This window comes from Tamandua tetradactyla, chromosome 10 (assembly GCF_023851605.1).
Source record: "Tamandua tetradactyla isolate mTamTet1 chromosome 10, mTamTet1.pri, whole genome shotgun sequence".
NCBI classification, from domain to species: Eukaryota; Metazoa; Chordata; class Mammalia; order Pilosa; family Myrmecophagidae; genus Tamandua; species Tamandua tetradactyla.
The window spans coordinates 94,166,294-94,181,123 of NC_135336.1; the positions used below are offsets into that span (position 1 = coordinate 94,166,294).

The window sequence follows — 14,830 nt, forward strand, 5'->3', positions numbered from 1 at the left end:
TGATCTTGCTAGTGACCCATCAATTTTATAGATTTTCTCAAAGAACCAAGTTTTAGTTTAATTGATTCTTTCTTTTGTTCTTTTGTTCTCCCATTCATTTATCTCTGCTTTAATCTTTGTTATTTCTCTTCTCCTATTTGTTTAGGTTTAGGTTGCTGTTCTTTCTCAAGTTCCTCCAGGCTTGCTATTAAGTCCTTGATTTTTGATCTTTCTTGTTTTTTAATATAGACATTTAAGGCAATAAATTTCCCTATCAGCACAGCCTTCACCGCATCACATAGATTCTGTTAAGTTGTATTCTCATTTTCATTCATCTCCAGATAGCTGCTGATTTCTCTAGGAATTTCTTCTTTGACCCTCTTGTTGTTTAAGAGTGTGTTATTTTATCTCCGTATATTTGTAAATGTTCTCATTCTTTGGTGGTTGTTGAGATCCAGCTTCATCCCATTGTGATCAAAGAAAGTGCTTTGAATAATTTCAATATTTTTATATTTATATTAAGACCTGTTTTGTGCCCCAGCTTATGATCTATCCTAGAGAATGTTCCATGAGCACTAGAGAAAAATGCATAACCTTATGCTTTGGGGTGCAATGACCTGTATATGTCTGTTAGGTCTAATTCATTTATCAAGTTATTTAGCTTCTCTGTTTCCTTGTTGCTGTTCTGTCTGGTTGTTCTTTCTATAGCAGAGAGTGGTCTATTGAAGTCTCCTACAATTATTGTCAAAACATCTATTGCTCCGTTCAGTTTTGCCAATGTCTCTCTCATATACTTTGGAGCTCCTTCATTGGAAGCATAAACATTTTGGCTACAACTTCCGTGGTAAATGGTTTTCCATCCTTTCAGTTTCAATCTATTTGTGTCCTTGTGTCTAAGATGAGTCTCTTGTAAGCAGTATATAGCTGGATTGTGTTTCTTAATCCATTCTGCCAATCTTATTCTTTTAATTGGTAAGTTTAGTCCATTAATATTCAAAATTATTACTGAAAATGCATTTCTTGATTCCACCATCTTATCCTTTTATTTTATTTGTAAGATTGATATAGTCTTTTCCCCCTTTCTCTTTGTATTCTTTAAGTTACCCTTAGTGGTACTCTTCAATTCTGTGCCCTCTTCCAGACACCCTCTCCCATATTTTCTTGCAGCTGGCAAAATTCCTATTAGTATTTTTTGTACAGCCAGTCTCCTGTTGACATGTTCCTTCAGAACTTCTTAGTCTGTGAAAACTTTAATCTCTCCCTCAGTTTTAAAGGACAATTTGGCTGGGTACAGAATTCTTGGCTGGAATTCTTTCTCTTTCAAGATCTTGAATGTATATCATACGACTGCCTTCATACCTCTAGGGTGCTAGTTGAGTAGTCTGAATTCAGTCTTATTTGATTTCCCTTGTATGTATTAGATTGTTTTTCTCTTGCCACTTTCAGGATTTTCTGCTTCTCTTCACCATTTGACAGACTGATTAGTATGTGCCTTGGAGAAAACCTATTTGAATTTATTCTGTTCAGAGTTCTTTGGACTTCTTTGAGTTGTATATTTATGTCCTTTATGAGGGTTTGGAAGTTTTCCCCCATTATATTCTCAACTACTCTTCCTAGCCCTTTACTCCTCTCTTCTTCTTCTGGGATACCAGTGATTCTTATGTTTGTACGCTTTGTCTTTTCTGTCATTCCCCTGCATTCCCATTCAGTTTTTTCCATCTTTTTTGCCATTCGCTGTTTTGAGTCTTTGAAGTCAATTATCCTGTCCTATATATCACTTATTCTTTCTTTTGTCTCTTCAGATCTGTTGTTGTGTGCCTCTAGTATGTTTTTATTTATCAGCAGTCTTTGATCTCTGTGATTTCTGCTATTTTTCTATTTTATTATTTCAAGTTCTTCTCTGTCCTCTTCTGTTGTCTTCTTGATCTCCCTTATGTCATTTGCTCTCCTGCTTATTTTATTAAACAGAGTTGTATGAACATCTTTGATTAATTGTTTCAGTGTCTGTGTCTCCTCTGGTGTTTTAATTTGGTCATTAGGCAGGGCTGTATCTGTCTGCATTGTGATATGCTTAGTGATCATCTGCTGCCTTTGACATATATAAGTATCTTGATTGTATTACTTCGGGAGTTGATTTCTTTCAGTAGTCTAAAGCTTTGTGTTTGTGGGATGGTTATACAGCAGGTAGCAGGGCACGGGGTGGAGCACTTAGTATGATTTCTTTCAGGGCAGGTATGTGCACAGGTTGGGGATGTTATGCTGATGCTTGTGAATGTGGGTTTCCAGCAACCAGGGAGGATGTAGCTGTGGTGTGCAGCAGTCTGGTCGGTATAACCCTGGTGTACGCTGGTCTAAAGCATGGGGTCCTTTGTGCACATGCGTAGAGCTGTGGCAGCAGGTCGGAGTTATGCCTTAGTGGGTTGGGGGCAGATGTGACCTGGCTGGCAGGTTGGTGCGTTCTTAGAGCTGGTAAGTGAGGCTGAGGGTCGCAGGCATGTGCGATTCTAGAACTGCTGTAAAGTGCAGTTCTTAGAGGTGAATGATGTGATTGGGGGCCTGTGCGTATGTGTGGGCCTGAGAGTGCTGTAAACGGATGCATGTGCTCAGGGAGGGACGGGTGAGGCTGTGTGACACTATGGCGGGGGGTGGGGGGTTGCAGGGTAGCCTACGTATGGAGGTTAGTGTCTGCAGCCTTTATGTGCTGGCAGCAGCCTGCAGGGAATAGGGAGCGGGAGGTTGTGCTCAGGAGGGTTGCAGGAGAGAAGGGTTGGGCTGCACTTGGGGTGGGTTGGTGTGTTCTTAGAGCTGGTCAGTGAGGCTGAAGGTCGCAGACATGTGCGGTTCTGGGACTCCGCTTGGGGTGGGAGTGTGGGGCAGATACATGCACTGGGGCCTGGTGGTGTGGGGGCACCTAGAGCGTGGAGAATGGGAGCGGGTGACGGGGTTCAGGTGTGTGTGTGATAGGGTGAGTCGCTGGTCATGGGGCTGTGCTGGTGAGGGTAGCGCGCTCAAGGAACGTGACCTGGCTCACTTTGTAGTCCCCGCCTTCCTTTAGTGCACTCCTGCATTCTCCGTGCCCCCACCCCAAGGCTGTCACATGTGGTGCAGAAGGCTCTCCCAGGTCAGCCGGACTCCCAAATTGCCACCTCAGTCACCCTCCTGTCCCTTCTCTTAACTTTTCCCTGGAACGGGCTAATCTCGAGCTACTCTAGTCAGCCATCTTCCTGGAAGTCCTATCCTCATCAAGCATTTTTGAAAGCATAAATAATCAAATTCCAAGGGGGAAATCCTCTCAGTTCTCATCTCATGTAAATATATCTGTCCAAATTTTTTTTTTCCCATAGAGGTAATAAACAGTCTATTTTCGCATCTCTTAGGCTGCAAAACGAGAACTTGAAAGGCAGCGGCAACTTGAATGGGAACGGAATCGAAGGCAAGAACTACTAAATCAAAGAAACAAAGAGCAAGAGGATATAGTTGTTCTGAAGGCAAAGAAAAAGACTTTGGAATTTGAATTAGAAGCTCTAGTAAGTGAAGTTTTTAGTTGTTTGGAAATACAGTAACCTGGAACCGTTAAAAATGATAATACTCGTTATCTTTCGTTTGTTTTTAGAATGATAAAAAGCATCAACTAGAAGGAAAACTTCAAGATATCAGATGTCGATTGACCACCCAAAGGCAAGAAATTGAGAGTACCAACAAATCTAGAGAGCTGAGAATTGCCGAAATCACCCATCTACAGCAGCAGTTACAGGTGGGATAATGCAGGCCTGGCAGGCACTCTCCTCAGCTCTGAGGATCCATCCGTGAACAGAAGGGATGAGAACTCCCCTCTTTGGGGAGCTTGCATTCTATTTGTGGGAAAAACCCATATTAACTAAATGAGTGAGATGAACAGTGCCATGGAGAGTGAGTAGGTGAGGGGCTAGGGAATGTTGTGATTTTAAATAGCAGGTCAGGACAGGCTTTTCTACGAGAGGCCATTTGAGCAGAGACTTGAAAGGGACTAACCGTGTAGCTGTCTGGCCCCGCAAGCTCTGTGCAGGGGAAACAGCATTGTGAAAGCCCTAAGTCTCTAGCAGTCTCTGGGAGGCCAGTTCTGGCACGGGGGCCATTGTGGTTAGTGCAGGGCACCTGTACATTTAAAGTTGACCAAGCTGATATGCTATCACCTGGTTTGATATCAAGTGTTGAGAAGAAGGTATCAGATTCATGCAGACATTGCTCTGCGTTTCATCATGAAAGACCACAGATATTTAGTACAGAGCCAGCTGCAAAGTGGAAATGCACGAAAACACTTGCTCGCTGTTGAATAGTTCCCTTATACTATGGCCATTCTTCTAAACTCATGGTTATCTCAATTTTGAAACTTATAGCAATTCTTTGCAATGCTTTGAGATGGAAACAAATTCTGTTCAGTTTTGTTATACATATCTTCACTTGATCATATTTGAACTTTGTCCATTTTGCCAAATTTAACCTTCCAGTGAAGTAGCAGTCATTTGGGCTTTAATTCCTCACTAAGGGAGTGTGAACATTAATTCACAGCTGTTCATTGAGCATCCCTTGTGCTATGTAAAACCATTTTCCTTCTCACCATCTTCTTTAACTCCAGACCACCTATTGATGCTATCTTTCCTGTTGTCCAAAAAGTAGAATATTTTAAATATGTGAGGAAAGAAGGACATTTGAGCATTGCAGTGCCTTAATTGACACTTTCTATTCAAAAGAAATGACACATTTAATGACTTAGCATAATTTTATCTTGATTCATTTGAAAATAATTTATGTCAAAGTATATGTGCAGATTTTTCTCTCTAGATAGCATGTGTGATTATAAATAATGGTAATATAGTCCTGATATTATAGTCCAGTGCAATTTATCTAACATAACTACATAGAAATTTATGGTAATGTAAATGCTCCACAGAAATTATTGTAAAAAAATGTTTTTTGAGTGTGTATACAAATTTGATAATAAAATTTTCAGTTGGCTTTTATGGCTTATTACTTGTCTATGACAATACTCAAAAAAAAGAAAAATCGAGTTTTTTAAATAAAGTCTACTGTTATTTACATACAATAAAATACACCCAGATGAGTTTCTAAAAATATGAATATTCATGTAATCACCACTACAATCAAAATGTAGAATAATCTGTCACATTGAAAGATTCTCTTGTGATTCTTCCAGTCATTTCTTACCCACACTCTTGGCTGGGTAAGAATTGCTGATGAGTGATTATTAACACTCATCAGCAGCAGCATATGAGTGTTATAATGCTCCACATCCTTGTGAAAACTTGGTATTGTTGTTTCTGGTGTATGTAACAGTATCTCATTGTGCCTTTAATTTGCCTTTCCCCAAAGACTAGTGATGTTGAGTAGCATTTTTCTAAAGCTTGTTGGTGTGTATCTTCTTTTGTGAAATGTCTTAAATCTTTTTGCCCATGTTTTATTGGGTTGTTTGTCTTATTATTGAACTATAAGAGTTCTTTATATTTCTTTGCCACAAGTTCTTTGTCAGATATATGTTTTGCAAATTTTTTCTCCTGTTTTATGATTTGCCTTTTTATTTTTGTAATTTAATTTTACAAAAAGCAGTTTTTTAGTTTTAATAGAATTCAGTTCATCAGTTTTTTCTTTTATGGTTTATGCTTTTGGTGTTCTATCTATGAAGTCTTTGACTGCCCCAAGGTTGCAGCTGTTTTCTTTCCAGAAAACTTCTTCCTGAAGTCTCATCATTTTATCTTATATGTTAAGGTCTATGATTCATTTCATGTTTATTTTTTATTATAGTGTGAGATAAAGGTAGAAATTCATTTTTCTCCATACTGGTATGTAGCTTTTCTGTCACCATTTATTGAGACTCTGTCTTTTGCCCATTGAATCACTTTGATATATGTTGTTGAAAATCAGCTGACCATATTTGCAAAGGTCTGTTTCTGTACCCTCTAGTCTTCCTTTCATGTATGTCTATGCTTTCACCAATACCTGTGTTGATAACTGTAGTTTTATAATAAATTTGAAAATCAAGTAGTATGAATTCCCTATTGTGATTTTTCTTTTTCAAGTTGATTTGGCTATTCTAGGTCCTTTACATTTCCATATAAATTTTATAATTAACATATCAGTATTTACAAAAATACTTGGGATTTGATGGGGATTCAATTGAATCTGTAGATCAGTTTGGGAGGTGTTGACATCTCAGCGATACTGAGCTTTTGAATCTATGAATATGTTGTATTTCTCTATTTACATCTTTATAAATTTCTTTCAACAGTAGCATTTAGTTTTCAGTGGCTTTAGAAATGGTGGCGCTTCTTTAAATCTTTGGTGGTATTCACCAGAGATGCCTTTTAGGCCTGGAGATTTCCTTGTGGGAAGACTTAATTGCAAAATTTATTCAGTACATATAAGGATATTTGGATTTTTTATTTTTTCTTAAATCTGTTTTGATAATTTGTAGCTTTGAATGAATTTATCTGTTTCATCTAAGTTTTTGAATTTATATAATTATTTACAATATTCAAATCTGTATCTTAAAGATGTCCCTGCTTTAATTTCTGAAACTGATCATTTGTGTCTTTTTTTCTTTTGATCCGTCTTGTTAGAAGTTTGTTTTATTTATTGTTCTAAATGAGTTCTTGCTTTTATAGATTTTTTTCCTATTGTTTTGTATTGTATTGTCTGTTTTCTATTTTGTTGATTTTTTGCTCCTTATTGTTTCCTTCCATCTGCTTACATTGGGTTTTATTTATTTTTTCTGGTTTCATAAGATGTTTAAGTTTTAGACTATTGAATTTGGGCCTTTCTTCATGAATATAAGCATTTTAAGCTATAAGTTTCCTCTTATGCATTACTGTCACGATATTCTACGAATTTTTAATATGTTGTGCTTTCATTTTCATTCAACTTAGAATCTTTTCTGATTTCTGCTATTTCTTTGATTGATATGTTATTTAGAATTGTATTGTTCCATTTCAAATATTGTACTATTGATTTCTGGTAGATTTATAATATTAAAGTCTGAGAGCATGCTCTGTATGATTTCAGTCCTTTTAAATTTCTTAAGACTTATTTTATGGCCCAGCATGTGGTCTGTCTTGGTGAATAGTCCATGTGCACTTGAAAAAAATATGTATTCTGTTGTAGTTCAATGGAGTATTGTGTGTGTCAGATCAAGTTGGTTCATAGTGTTCAAGTCTTCTGTATTCTTACTGATTTTGTTATGTTCTAGTTCACTGCTAAAAATTAAAGATATTAAAAAGATGCATTTAACTTTCTAAAGTATATTCTTCTGTGTGATAACTCTCACATCAGTGTCTGTCATTAACTATTGATGAAAAGTTTAGTAAAATATTCTCCTGCAAATTTAAGTGTTACAGCAGAGTACTTATTTATTACTTTAAGCTGCATAACCAAATGCATATTTTGTGCTTATGGTTGATACTTATAATAAAATACAAATCAGGATTCCTGAAAAACTGAGGTGAGAAATAGTACATGGTTTGAAGAAAAACAGGTATATTATAGGTGATGAGATCTTGACTTCCTTTCCTGACAGGGAGAAGCAGGTATTTGCAGTGTAGATGAGTCAGGGAGGCCTTCATATTTGTTTCACCTATTTTGGAAACTTGTTTGTTAGGTATTCTATTTAAAAATAATGCTTGTATATGTAAAAGTAAAAAAATTAAAAAAAAAAAAAACCCTCCATGATCTGAGCTAGATTTTGTCTTGATATTTCATTGTTTGTCTCGGCTCAGAAAATAAACTTCAATTTTGGTTAGGAGGACTTGTGTTAATTTAAGAGTGAAGAATAAGATGAGGACAGGCTCAGTTTGCTATGCTTTTAGGGAAATGATTTGATTTGAGTATTCTGTTTTGCCCAGATTTGATTTTATTTTATAATTTTGTTATTTTATTTTGTGTTTTAGTTTATGAGCTGTGAAATTTTAGGTCATCACCATGTATGTTTAGAGCTAATATCCCTCCCTGCCGCTCTGGCAGTCCCACCCAGAAGACAGTGATCTTTGAGTCAGGCTGGCTCACCCTAGGCCGGTTTAGGAGAAGTCCAGCCAATAGGAGCTAAAAGGAAAAGCAGCCCAGTCAGGAGTAAGAAGTTAGGCGGAGTGTGCATGGGAAGCCAGTGTGGCTTTTTTTTTTTAAATGTTTTTTAATTGAAATATAACATATATACCAAAAAAGTAATAAATTTCCAAGTACATTTTAACAAGTAGTTACAGAACAGAGTTTTAAAGTTTGGTATGGGTTACAGTTCCACAATTTTTCATTTTTTTCCTCCTAGCTGCTGTAAGACACTGGGGACCAAAAGAAATATCAGTATAATGATTCAGTATTCATACTTATTTGTTAAAGCTGACCTTCTCTGTATAATTCCACTATCACCTTTGATCTTCTCCCACTCTTTAGGGGTATTTGGGCTATGCCCATTCTAATTTTTTCATATTGGAAGGGACTGTTGATAATATGGATAGGGCGATGGAACTAGTCGATGTTCTAGAGAGGCTGGCCCCTCTGCATTTAGGACTTAGCCCAGATTTCATTTTATTTTAATTTAATTTGGTGTGGATTGTTTGTATGAGAAGATTCTTCCAGATCCTCTCTTTTGTGCTAAATCTATCTATCACTGACCAATGGTACACAAAGATTTATTACACATAAGCCAGTCTGTATCTAAAGGTATTTTTTTCCAAAAAAGCATTGGTTCATAGCCTCTGGTAAAAATTTTTAGTTAAGGCATTCTAATTTCTTCAAACCAAAAGTCAATATGGAAAATGACCTTGTATCAAGGTTAAAAATATATATATATATATTCTGTAAAGTCTGTCATTTTATTGTAATATGTAGAAACTATACTGGGTAATTTCAGCTGAATTATAGCAAATACAGTGCTTGGCAAGACATTCAAGAAAATTCCAAACAGCCCTCCATAGTGTGATTTAGCTTTTTCTTATCCAATTAGAAAATAGTTGATTCAAGCCTTTTGTGTACCTGTTTAAAATGGTAGTTTCATTCTGGGTGGTAGGAAAGCATAAGTGAGCTAAGTTTCTAATTGTTAAAAATCTGTTTTTGATTTTTTTTTCAACTTCAGGTATATAGTAAACTGAAGGTCATCTTTATCAAATGTCCAAGTTCAGAGTAGAAGCTCCTATTTGAACTACTTAGTCAGTTTATAAACATCACTGGATTTGTATTTAATCCTGGTGTATTTGAGAGATCATTACTTCAGTTTTCTCTCTACTGAGGCATACATAAAGTACATTTTTTAAAGCTTATGAATAGCCATCAAGTCAATAAAAATAAAAAAGAATATCAAGGGAGCTGTAAGTATCTTAAAACTATATTTTAGTTAAAAGCATTTGGCAACAGCGTTAATTCCTTGGCAAGAAATCAAGACCCACCCTGACTAGAAAATAAATGCAGCTTTAACATAGAGGATTTGGGGTGAGATTTGCAGAAGAGTCTTTGAGGGAAGAGAAAACTGGCTTATGCCCTGCTTTGATGCTCATTTAGGACCTGTGAGTTTTCCCTTGTCATTCATGGTTGTTTTCCTCCTTCTGTTCTAGGAGTCCCAGCAAATGCTTGGAAGGCTTATTCCAGAAAAACAGATTCTTAATGACCAATTAAAACAAGTTCAGCAAAACAGTTTGCACAGTAGGTATTTTATTTTTAAAGTTTTTCTTTTACTTTTTTATTATTAACAATTTCTTTAAGTGAAATAACACTAAAGATGTTTTCCTCACTACCAGTTTGGAGTTATTCTTTTCTTGCAATGTTTTTCTAAAATAGGAGATTCACTTCTTACACTCAAAAGAGCCTTGGAAGCAAAAGAACTAGCTCGGCAACAGCTCCGAGACCAACTGGATGAAGTTGAGAAAGAAACTAGATCAAAATTACAAGAGATTGATATTTTTAATAATCAGCTCAAGGTAACCATTCAATGTGTACCTACATATATGTCTTTAGTTGATATTTAATTCTGGGCAGAAAAATATCGTTATTCTGATGTCAGCCTTTGTAAAAGCCTTGACATTTATAGATGAACAGTATGCAACCCAAGTTACATTTTTCTCCTTTTAAAAAAAATACAAAAATGACTTTGGCATCTATAAATTAGAGCTGAGTGAGCGGCCCCCAACATGGTATCTAACTGTAATCTGAAATACATTTTGAAACATGTCCATCCTGTTGTCTGTTTATAACCATAGCAAGTTGACTTCTAAAAGCTAGGCTTTGAAAGCTTCATCTGCCTTGTTTTCTTAGAAGTCTACTGAAAGGGATTATTTTCTCTTTTAAAACTAAGAATTTTTCTGCCACTTCTTACCTTCAAAATTGTACTTGAACATAGATCTTTGTTTTGTTACCTCACATTTTAAAATTTTATTGTTTAGAGCAGTAATTGCTTTATTCTTTGTTGCAGAAGTGGTGCATGGCTTTTTCACATTTACATGGTAAAACTCAGGAAAATGCCAGTGCTCTTAGGGAGGTATAAGTGGTTAGATCATGGCCTCTTTCTAATTTGGTACTTTTGATTTAACTTTACAACTTTATCATCAAAACTTTTTCCCCATAGATACTTATTTTCATTTTCTAACTTAAAACCCCTTATAGTCGATTCTGGCCAATTTAGTTTTGTCACTAGGAAAAAGTCAAAATCCTATTTTTTACTACTAGAAAAAGGAAATACAAAATTAGAAAGCATATTTAAGATGTTTAGTTGATTTTAAATTGAGATTTTAGGCCAAAATGTCTAGACGTCTGAATTTGAGGTATTTGTGCTATTCTTGTAGAATAATAGGTAATGTGCTTTTCTGGATTATACAGTTTCTGGGATGTGCTCTTTGGGAAATATTATTTGAGCCAACTTAGTGTTTTTCTTCACTTTACTTTCATGCTTACACAAGATTGTGTGTGTGTGTGTACTATATATATATATATGTCCTGTATTTGTATATATATGATTATGTGTGATGTATAAGTATTGAAAATACAGCTGTTGGGTCTCCATCTCAAGAAGCACAATAAAAATGCTCACATTAACTCCCATTATGACTTGTCACTATTACAAGCAAAAGGAAAGTAATTCTGTTGCAAGCTTAGAGTGGTTTTTAATAATCTCTTGAATATAAACTGTTAAGTAATCAGGCAGTAGTCCAGATTTCTGCCTTAATCTTAAAATTCCTTCCTAGAAATTTAATTTTCCCAAAGAAGTGTCACTTATTAAAAAAAAAATACTCTAAAGGGTGTTCTACAAATGCCTAGATGTAAAAATTAAATTATTTGGGTGATTTAATTACTGTTACCATTGCTAAAGAAAACACCCTTAAAATGTGGTGAATCACTCTCATTGCGTTAAATTGACTAATGCTGCCATCATTATCAGTGTGTCTTATACAGAGTCACTTTGGCCCATTTTTCCATTAGGCCTTTTCATAAATATGCTTATTTTAAATAACAATTCTTTCAATCTTTTTAATTTTTACATTGATTTTCTATTATTAACTTAAAATTTGAGTTAATATAGTGAGTTGAAAATCAAAAGCCAATATGGCTATATTGTCTTATTATCTAATAACCATTTGGAGTACTTAGTGAATATGTTATGCTACCTTTTGATTACTTTTTCTAGTTTTCCTCTCTATGCTGGTGAAACCAAAGCAAAAAGCAGTCAAATTAAAGAATTAAAATATATAGAATTTGAATGAAACAACTGAGAGGCAGTTTTAAGATTTAGTCTTTTCTTGAGCTCTTGAGCATCTCTTGCCCACTTTTCTTGATTGTAGCCAAACTGGAAAATATGAACATTTTTATCTGACTTTAGAACATGTATTCATTTGTCACTGTAATTTCTAGGATGATGAGATAGATCAGGAAAAGCCATTATTATTCAATGCCTCTCTTGATACAACAGTACCTTTGCATCATACTAATTAATAATACAGAAATTACTTTTGCCTTGCAGGGAATGAGACATTGGCAGTTGTCCAGTCATTCCACATATCTAATCAGATGGTGTGAAATTGCTATATCCTTAACATTCCTCCCCCAAGAGGAACTAGAATATGTAGAAAATAGATTAAGACTTGTCAGTTATGCTTTACATTCATGTGGAATATCCATCTGGAAAAAGAAAATGCAGCTCACTCTTTATGTACTAGTGTGTTGGAGAAGTACCTTATAGAATGCAGAATTTTTAATTTCAGAATAGTTGACAAGAACATTAGCCTATATTAAATGACTGGTTCTACAGATGAGACTTACATTTAGCAAAAACTAATTCACATATTACTTTCATTTAAAAATGTTTACAATAATTCATTCACTTATTTTGGTACACATTTAAAGTCAAGTTCCAGCTCTGTAACTATGAAAGTTTTATCAAGAGGGTGGGCCACAGTGGCTCAGTGGCAGCGTTCTCGCCTGCCATTCCAGCGACCCAGGTTCAATTCCCAGTGCCTGCCCATGCGAAAAAAAAAAAAAGTTATATTGAGAGTAATAGTATCCTCATTTAGACAGAGATTGGGAAGTATAAGTATGTATTTAGTTTCTTGAAAAAGAGAGGTTAAAGAGTAAGTTTATTTCATAATTTTTTTCCTTTCTTGTTTTTAAAAACATAAATCTGACTTAGTAGTCCTTTTACCAGATTGTCTAGTCCAGATTCTTTTTTTTTTTTTTTGGTGGGTCTCTTCCATTTGCTTCAGTTCAGGAAAAATTCTACTCCTGCCTTCCCCACCCAAGTTCTGAAAATCAGTGATAGAAATTCTAAAGTCATTTATTAAAGAGGAAAAAAAATTCCTTTTGTACTCAGGATAGCAGGTATTTATTTCATATAGGTAGCACCATGTTGGAAAATATAAGCCATACTTATGATTATGGTCCCCTGTTGTTAAAAGGCTTCAAATTCAGGGCCATGGAACAGTGAGGTCTCTAGAATCTTGGTCTTTACGTTTCTATCTGATTCATAGAAATAGAGGATTCATTCTTTCTTTAGGAAAGGCTACTTTCTACCCATTTTTAATGTAATATTTATATATTCCAAAAAAGGATCCTAAGACATGCGTCTTTATTTTTCTAATTTATCATCTAAAACAAACAATTAGTTGAGCAAGGAAAGAGAAATCTACCTATGGCAAATAGATAAATCCTGTAGAAAAGAGGGGGTAGAGAAGGAGGACATACTGAAGCGCATGTGTCAGAAGTTCCTCAATTGTCAACTTCTATATTTATGCTGCCTTTTATATGAATAGTAGGTTTTAACTTCTTGGTGATCAAATGAGATCAAGAATAATAGATTTTGTTAGTAAATATTACTAGCATGAATGAATACTTTTTAAAGCAGTTTAATTCAGTAGATCAAATTTTTTTTACCATAATTTTCTGCTCTTAAAATGTATTCTATATGTAGTGAGTATTTTATGCTAAGAAAACAATAGTTTTCTCATGTTTATGTTCCAGAAATACGAGTTTAAAATTATCCATGCTTTCTCTTTATACTTCATTTTACAGGAATATCAAAACTCATAACTTTTTCTGGAGAATCCACGTTATTCAAGAATACATAGAGATATTCTGATCATTGTTTTTCATACACACAGTGCTTCTTGCATATAGGCATAGAATGATGGTTCTAACAAGTGTCAGATAACATTACTGACAAGGACTTTCTGGATAGTAGAACTTGTCTCCACTTTACCCTTGGCCACATTAGTGGTTATTGTTAACAGTTTTCCTTGGCACTGACAGCTAATGTCTTAAGTATAATACAGGGCAGCAGCATAACGTATGGCTTGTAGTTTTCAAGTCTCCACTGAATGCCAACTGAAAGAATCCAGCACCCAAAGACTCTCAATGTTGTGTTTCATGTTGAGAAGTTGAGTCATTGTTGGTTCCCGTCTAGTCACTGTGTACTGGACAAGTCCTAATGTGAATGGCCGTTTACATTTGAGCATTTCTTTCTTCCAGTCAGTGGCAATGGAGGAGGCAGTGTTGCAGTGCCTGGCACTTCTCCTGGGCTGCGTCATCCACTTAGACTTCTTTCTAAAGGTCTCCATGCCCTACTCAGGCAATGCACATCTTTCTCAGACTAAGAATGATGAACCATCTCCAGCTCTGTGCTTCAGTTTCGCACACACAGATGAGTGCTCAGTGTTTAAGACAGCATTTACTTGAAGTGCTAAGCCTTCTTTGTAAAAAGTTAATAATGATTAGTTGTTATTAACCCTGGAGTATGATTGAATCTTTCCTCTTGACAAGTTGTATGTGTGATGGTGGAAGCTTTGTAGTTGGACAAGCTACAGTATACTATAGTGTTGCCTATAAAACAAGCATTTTTGATCACTGAATTTGCCACTTGCTTGCACAGATTTGAAAGACAGCGCTTGGTATTATTTGTCCGTGTACATACAGATTTTTGTCATAAGGAAGATGGTAGTATAGGCATATACTGTTTTGAAAGTTGGTAGTATTTTACTTATTAGCAAAATTTGAGTATTTTAGGACTAATTGAACATGAGAATTATATTCCTTAATATATTTGGGAAACCCAGGCTTCCTAAATTAAACACGAGGGCCTGTTGAAAATATAAATTCTGTCTGTAATGTAACTTTAAAGTTACTCTTAAGAACTGAATTGGTGTTTACATGAGAATGCCAGTTATAGTAAATAAGGATGTTTGCTTAACTAAGGCTTTATGCTCTTGGTTTCAGACACTTGCTTTCATGGCAGGCTCATTCATTATGAAGGCAGTGAAAGGCAAAATGTTTAGCAACCAGGAGAAAACAGAAAAGAGCTGGAGAAAGAGCCACAGAACAGAATGAGAAGTCAGGA

The 14,830-nt window shown here is 35.5% G+C and overlaps 1 protein-coding gene across 5 annotated transcripts in view; it reads left to right on the forward strand.

Annotated features, from left to right (window-relative positions):
- ITSN1 (intersectin 1) overlaps window positions 1-14,830 on the forward strand; it is a 263,233-nt gene that overhangs the window by 140,922 nt on the left and 107,481 nt on the right. For all 5 annotated transcript variants that reach the window (XM_077118883.1, XM_077118885.1, XM_077118887.1 and 2 more), the window contains 4 exons: window positions 3,357-3,506; window positions 3,593-3,733; window positions 9,570-9,657; window positions 9,793-9,932. In XM_077118883.1, the coding sequence (XP_076974998.1) occupies window positions 3,357-3,506; window positions 3,593-3,733; window positions 9,570-9,657; window positions 9,793-9,932 (519 nt within the window). The remainder of the gene's footprint in view (window positions 1-3,356; window positions 3,507-3,592; window positions 3,734-9,569; window positions 9,658-9,792; window positions 9,933-14,830) is intronic.